A 7,724-nucleotide genomic window follows, 5' to 3' on the forward strand; every position below is an offset into this window, starting at 1 on the left:
CTTCCCTCCCTGTCTATATCATCCATGACACAGGCTAAATTAGTAGAAGGAATATAAAAATAAATATCTTTCTAGTGAATGATGAAAGTTGTTTTATGCTTCCTTTGTTAATCAGGCCTACAGTGAAAATTTTAATCCAAAATGTTAAATAGACTGAGAATCAGAAAACAAAACATCTAAACTTGGGAGTGATCTTACAGCTGAGTTGGTTCTGTTATTTGTCTCGATATAAAACTGAGATGTTAGTGATGTAATATCAGATCAGTCCGATCAGCTGCTGCGTCTAATCACTACAGATTTCCAATAAAGGGTTGTGTCAGTTTGATAAAAGATGAAAGATGGTCTTGTGTACTGTTTACTCCCTCCTTCAGGCAGCCTCCTCTCTCCTCCAAACAGAAATAAGCAAATTCAAACATCCTTCATGATGAGACCAATTTCCAGATCAATATCCGGGTCACCCGAGGAGAGAGAAGACATGAAATAAGGTCATGAGAAGCACCCATCATATCAGAGCATCTCCACAAAATTCAAATGAAATTGTCTTGCTCATAAAACCTCAGTAGCTTCAAACTGAGTCTCTTCAATTATCACCGTGCACTCACAGCAATTAAGTGTTATCAGCAGGAAGAGCTTTGTAGACTTTTTATGCCCTGGGTTTCGCCTCTCAGGCTTCATACAAGCTGGTAGCTGCAGCAGATCACAGATATTACATGTATGTGTCTGTATATAAAATAAACAGACACATTATAGAAAGGTACAGCAGGTACTGTCCACTGGAAAATACTGTTGTCTGTTGTGATGAAATAATGACTCTTTAAACATTTTCAACAAAAACTTGAAACCTGAAGATATTTTGCTTTATTTGTATTAAACCCAAAGGAAGAAAACTAGAAGGTGAACAATAAACTGTAAAATCATTATAAATAAACAGAATAACTGTGTTTACTAATGTGAGGTATAAACACATCAACAATAATAAGTTTTTCTTGCTCTCATAGCATTTGAACATCTGAAGAACATGAAGTGAAGCATTATAAGTCAAAGTCGTCGTGTTCACATCCACAAACCCTCAGTGGGATAGGTGCTGGATACAAAATCTATTCAACTGGGATACAAGGAGAACTCACACACTGAAATCACAGCTCCATATAAATTTACTGGTAACATTTCAACTGATTACAGGTCTTCCTCAGACAAATACCCACAGGAGGGAAATGAAGGATATTTATATCAAAATGACCAGTGACATAATCAATGTGTCAAGATATCCTCATCACTATGGAAATAAAAACATTAATGTGAATAGAAATATGTTTTCCTTGTGATAAGGATATCTTGACACATGTGAATGTGCTTGCAGGTACTCCTTGTAGTGAAGCACTACTCATGTATAACTTTGGCAACAAGCAGGTGTAACACATGTTTAACACTTTGATAGTGTGCATGTGTGAATCTTTACTGTAATACTGATGGCAGCTTTATAATGTTGATAATCACATCCAGACTTACCGAGCCTTTCTGCAGTTCCTCACAGCTGGGATCAGTCTCCATCGTCCCTCCCGTGATGTGTTGTACTTCTCCAGGTCCAACTCATCCAGAACCTCCTCTGACATCTGCAGCATGTAGGCCAGAGCTGAGCAGTGAATCACAGAGAGTTTCTTCCATGATCTGTTCTCTGACTTCAGGAACTCTTGGATCTCCTGATGTACTGAGCAGTCGTTCATCTCCATCAGACAGTAGAAGATGTTGATGCTTCTGTCAGGAGAGATATCCTCAGTGTTCATCATCTTCAGGTTGTTGATGGCTCTCTGGATGATTCCTGAACTGTTCTCTGTCTGACCCAGCAGGCCTCCTAAGAGACTCTGGTTGGACTCCAGAGAGAGGCCATAAAGGAAGCGCACAAACAGGTCCAGGTGGCCATTTTCACGTCTGAGAGATTTCTTCATGGCTCTCATCAGGAAGTTATCCAGAGATGAGTAAGTGTAGTATTTTCCTGGGAAGTCCTCCAGTACCTTTGTGTTCCTGTTGGTGTAACAGTGGTACATGTAGACTGCAGCCAGAAACTCCTGAACGCTCAGATGAACAAAGCAGTAGACTGTTTTCTGGAAGATCACACTCTCTCTTTTGAAGATCTCTGTACAAACTCCTGATAACACCGAGGCCTCTGTGACATCAAGACCACACTTCTTCAGGTCTTCTTGGTAGAGCATGATGTTTCCTTTCTCCAGATGTTCAAACGCCAGCCTCCCCAGCTTCAGAAGAAGTTCCCTGTCGGCCTCTGTCAACTCCTGTGGACTCATCTCATGACCTTCATACTTGTGCCTCCTCTTCTTTGTCTGAACCAGCAGGAAGTGTGAGTACATGTCAGTCAGGGTCTTGGGCAGCTCTCCTCTCTGGTCTGTAGTCAACATGTGCTCCAGAACTGTAGCAGTGATCCAGCAGAAGACTGGGATGAGACACATGATGTGGAGGCTCCTGGATGTCTTGATGTGTGAGATGATTCTGCTGGGCAGCTTTTTATTACTGAATCTCCTCCTGAAGTACTTCTCCTTCTGGGCGTCAGTGAAGCCTCGTACTTCTGTTACCCTGTCAACACATGTAGGAGGGATCTGACTGGCTGCTGTGGGTCGGGAAGTTATCCAGACGAGAGCCGAGGGAAGCACCTTCCCCTCGATGAGGTTTGTCAACAGCACGTTGACTGATGACTTCTGTGTGACATCAGACATGACCTTCCTGTTGTTGAAATCCAGTGAAAGTCTGCTTTCATCCAGGCCATCAAAGATGAACAAAACTTTCCAGACAGCGAGCTTCTCTGCTGTGACCTTCTGTAATGTTGGATGGAAAACATGGATCAGCATGAGGAGACTGTACTGCTCATCTTTGATCAAGTTCAGCTCCCTGAATGAAAGCAGAATCACCAGACTGACATCTTGGTTTTCCAAGCCCTCTGCCCAGTCCAGAGTGAACTTCTGCACTGAGAAGGTTTTTCCAACGCCAGCGACGCCGTTGGTCAGAACGACTCTGATGTGTTTCTGTTGGTCAGGTAAGACTTTAAAGATGTCGTGACACCTGATTGGAGTGTCATGGAGGGTCTCCATCTTGGAAGCTGCTTCAAGCTGCCTCACCTCATGTTGGGTATTAACGTCTTCACTCTGTCCCTCTGTGATGTAGAGCTCAGTGTAGATCCTATTGAGGAGGGTTTCACTTCCTGCTTCATCAGTTCCTTCAGTCACACATTCACATCTCCTCCTCAGACTGATCTTATGTTCATCTAAAACCTCCTGCAGACCACTTTCTGCTGAAAGAGAAGAAAATGTATAATTAAAAAGAAATATGTCTGACTGTGTTAATTTTCAGTAGGATAGAGGAGGTAGATTCCTGTCCTGTTTTCAGAGATGATGACATCAGCAGACAGATCTTCAGTCTTACTTTGTACAGTGCTGGTCTGACTGTCTGTCTGCAGTCCAGGTCTTGTCCTGGATCTTTCTGCACACTGGGGACAAGAGGAGTCTTCTGATGAAGCAGACTGGTCCCAGTATGAGGTGATGCACTGTCCGCAGAACCAGTGTCCACAGCTGGTAGAGACTGGATCCTTCAGGACGTCCTGACACAAAGAACAGCAGGACAGCTGCTCCTCCACAGAAACACCCCTCCTCTTCCTCCCTCTGTGGACATGAACACATTCTTTATGACACAAGACATTAGTGGTGGCCAACCGACAGCTCACAAGTTGATGCAGCTCTTTCCCTCCATAAACAGTCCAGACTGTCAGTATTTGGACAGTTACACAGTTTTTTGATCTTCAGGCTCTGAGCTTCAGCACGTTCAATTTAAATAAAATAATATATAATATAAATACAAGGGTTCAAAAGTAATTAGACAGACACAACAATGTGCCAGCAAAGGCAGAGAAGAAGAAGAAGAGTGCAAACTAGTAAACATGGATGTAAACAATGCAGGATTTAAAATACTAGCTTCAAAAATTGACTTTGCAAATGTTTCATGAGGAGGGAAATGGATTCAACACATTTGTTAGACCACAAGGATTCACACAATGTGTTTTGGTCAGTAAGTCAATGTCAACATGACTTTTGTCTGTTAACTAGAAAACTCCACAGGGCTCCTTTAAGCTACTATGAGACTTTAAAAGTCAGGAAAAATAAGCAGGAGGCAACAGAGCAAAACAGAAAAGTCCACTTGTGAAAAATAACAGACTGCTGCTCTTTTGTTTTGTGTTGTGGTGCTGAACAGAGAGCTCTGCTAAATATTTTCATAATGCATCTTTTCATCTGTGTTTCTCTCTCTCAATGTTTCTGCTATAATCTCTCTCCCTCTGTGTCAGTGTGATACAACAGTTTTACACATTTGACTTTTCCCAAATGTTAAATGTCAGACTCAGTTTCCTCTGCTGCAGTGGTCAGTCTGCAGTGATAAATCAGCTGCAGCAGGCTGTTTGTATACATTTCCATTACTTCCTCCCATATTTTGTGTCTTTGAACAGGAACACGTTAAGACACATTCTGTATTGCAGGAGACCAAACACTCCATTTTCTTCCATTTTACTTTCACAAAACCCCGGTGCAGTCCTTTAGTAAATAAGGAGACACAATGTGACTTGTTACTAAATCCTTAGTAAATATCACCCTGGGTTACCTGCTACTACTTTAGATTGTTAGACTGGAAAATCAAATAGCAATAGCAGCCCTGTCTCTGTCTCTGGTTAACATGTACATGAATATCTGTTCTAGATTACAGCTGAATGGAAGGTAGTTCATTATTTCTTTCCACTGTGTTTCCTTCATATCTACACTACAACCTTAATGAAACCGTCTCACTGAATCATCTTCAGGTGAGTTTACAGTAGAAACAGTCTCTTACTTTGTGTCTGAGGGTCCAGGTTCATTACTGAAGAATAGAGGAAAATCTTTAGACCGGTCACTCTTCATAGACAGACAGCTGGATATCAGAGACTCTGCTCTGTCCTCCTCTTCCTCCAAATCCTTCATCTTCTGGAGTCTGAGAGGTAAACCAGTAACACTGGAGACACACACACATACACAGTAGAATAAACCCAGTCCTTCCTCTCAACTTAGTAGCTTCTTATTAGTTTACATGACTTTAACTACAACCATGTGTGTTTTCCAGCCATCACAAAGATAAACTTTGACTCTGCTTTAAATCCAACAAAAAGACTTCAGATAAACATCTGTGTGGTTCTTAACTGTGACTTCTCTCTATTTTAACTGCAGCAGTGTGTCACGTTACATCACTGTGAGGACGCAGAAACCTGGAAAAGAACAAAGGAAACGTTTGAAGACGTCAACACTGTGATTTCATATTTTTCTGACAGTTTAATCAACTAAACAATTAATCAGAAAAATAATCAGCAGATTGATCAGTAATGACAGTAATCATTATTAGCAGCCCTGATATTAACACTCACCCTGCCTCAGACTGTTTTCCTCTTTCTGCTCTGTTGACTTTAAAATGGAGTCTGAATAGACTGAACTTTCACATTTACTCCCTACCTGTTTACTCCTCCCTTCTTCTTCTTTACTGGAAATCACGTACATGTGTGTGTGTGTGTGTGTGTGTGTGTGTGTGTGTGTGTGTGTGTGTGTGTGTGTGTGTGTGTGTATGTGTGTGACAGTGTATCAGGCTGCAGCTACATTACATTTTAAATATATTTGTTCAGCTTTAATCTGACGGACAAAACACAGGAAGCAGCTGATTTGTACTTGAAAAGGCGTCGAGGTTAAAATACAGCAGATTTTTTTTATGTATCTCTCTAATTGTATCTCAGCTCAACAGCATTCAGTGACTTTATTTCAGCTGCTTCAACAAATGTAGTAAATTTAAATATTGTCACTGAAATGCTGTTAAAACACAAACAGACTACAAACTACATTCTGCAGCTGCACCACGATCCTGCTCAGAAATATTAACATATAATCTCCAATATTATAGGAATGATGTTCCATCAGTGGACCGATCACATCATGACTGATAGAAATAATTATTCATTGATCCCACGTGTCTAAAGCTTCATACTGATTGTTTACATTTAAACTGAGATTACAGATTATGGGCAGTAAAGATTTGATGTCAGGAGCTGCTCTAACAAACTGACAGAGTCTCAGTGTTATAACAGAAGGATGCAGAGGTTTGATTCTGAGCTGAGGATGAATTCACGCTGTGGAATATTTGACTGTGAGAGAAAAAAAAACTGTTCAAAGAAATGACTGATGTGCATAAAAACTTTAGAAAGTCCTGAGTAACAAACTAACATCCAACCAGGATTTAGATTCTGACAGACAGTAAACCTCCACTAATGAATGGTTGGTGCCAGATTGGATCAGCATTTAGTCCACAATAATGATACGAGCTTTGATACAAATGAATGAAGACATGAAACTGTAAGAGGAGACAGAGACAGTTACCATGGTAACTGACCCAGAGTTTAAGTTACTGTGGTAACTGACCCAGAGTTTAAGTTATCTTTCTTTCTTGAACTGAAAACTCTGAGTTTGTTCACCCTGATATGAAGGAAACTCAGATTTTCCACTCAGCCGGCTTTCTGGAATACACCCCAGTAAACGTGTGTTCTGTGTCAACAGATGAAGTCAAACAGGTAAATCTGCACCTACAGTCCACAGGGAGACTAAGCTGGACCCTCTGACAGTGAAATAATGATCATAATATTTAAGGCGGTGAGGTAGACACATGCTGGAACAGCGGCTACATGAGCAGCCTGAACCAGTAGGAGCAGCAGTGGCCTCACTTGCAGCTGGTTTATCAGCTCTAGTCAGTGCTGATTATGAGGCCATAACAGTCCTTAACTCCCTTCAGTCTGGCTTCAACCCAGTTTCTGAGGAGAAGAAAGTCTGGGCTTCAAACATGATACCAATAATAAGGAACCTTATTCAACCTTAACAAAGCCAACTGCAATAAAGCTGTTGACCAGAGCCATACTGGTCATCAGCCCTCATCCACTTCCTTCACATGGACTCACCCATTCTCACCTGAACTCACTCTCAGCTGATTACCTGCTAGTCTATATATCCTCATTTCCATTGTTCTGTTTGCCAGCTGAACACATGTTGAGTTTCACTTAATTTTAACTTGACAAGTTTACATTATTAATTTTGGGTTGACATTGTGGGTGTATGTGATGTGCTGTTGTGTGCAGCTTTGTGTTTTGTATTTTGTATAATGTGTTCTGTGTGTTTTTTGCTTTGTACTGTTTGTTATTGTGCTGTTATATGTTTTATTTGTAAGAGACTGTAGATCAAAATTAGCTATAAGATAAATCTGGTGCAGTACATCAAATGTTTTACTTTACATTTGTACAGTTTAACACTATACATGGTCCCAATAAATACACATAAATAAATAAATAAAACACATCAGCTGCCACTTTATATTTAGATGGATAAACCTGCTGCAGAAGATCTTCAGACTCTCACTAATAACTGATGGAGATGCTTGTAGTAGAGTGTGGGTTTGTTTTTAAATGACATTTCAACACTGAATCATCTTCAGGTCAGTTTACAGTAGAAACAGTCTCTTACTTTGTGTCTGCGGGTCCAGGTTCATTACTGTAGTCTGGAGGAAGACCTTTAGACCGGTCGCTCTTCATAGACAGATGGCTGGATATCAGAGACTCTGCTCCGTCCTCCTCGTCCTCTAAATCCTTCATCTTCTGGAGTCTGAGAGGTAAACCA

General features: G+C 40.9%; 1 protein-coding gene across 1 annotated transcript; it reads right to left on the reverse strand.

Annotated features, from left to right (window-relative positions):
* Positions 1-1,505: 1,505 nt before the first annotated feature.
* On the reverse strand, positions 1,506-7,724 carry LOC121897238 (protein NLRC3-like). Its single transcript, XM_042411632.1, has 3 exons — positions 7,572-7,724; positions 3,430-3,665; positions 1,506-3,298 (listed from the first exon to the last, which is right to left on the reverse strand). Exons 1-3 carry the CDS (start codon positions 7,697-7,699, stop codon positions 1,506-1,508), a joined length of 2,157 nt encoding a protein of 718 aa, XP_042267566.1. The 5' UTR covers positions 7,700-7,724.

Source organism: Thunnus maccoyii, chromosome 5, assembly GCF_910596095.1.
Source record: "Thunnus maccoyii chromosome 5, fThuMac1.1, whole genome shotgun sequence".
Lineage (NCBI taxonomy): Eukaryota > Metazoa > Chordata > Actinopteri > Scombriformes > Scombridae > Thunnus > Thunnus maccoyii.

Coding starts and splice junctions, on each gene's coding strand:
- LOC121897238 (XM_042411632.1), bottom strand. CDS start 7,699: ATGAAGGATTTAGAGGACGAGGAGGACGGAGCAGAGTCTCTGATATCC. Junction 3,666..7,571: donor CCTGGACCCGCAGACACAAA/GTAAGAGACTGT, acceptor TCATGTCCACAG/AGGGAGGAAGAGGAGGGGTG. Junction 3,299..3,429: donor TCAGACCAGCACTGTACAAA/GTAAGACTGAAG, acceptor CTTCTCTTTCAG/CAGAAAGTGGTCTGCAGGAG.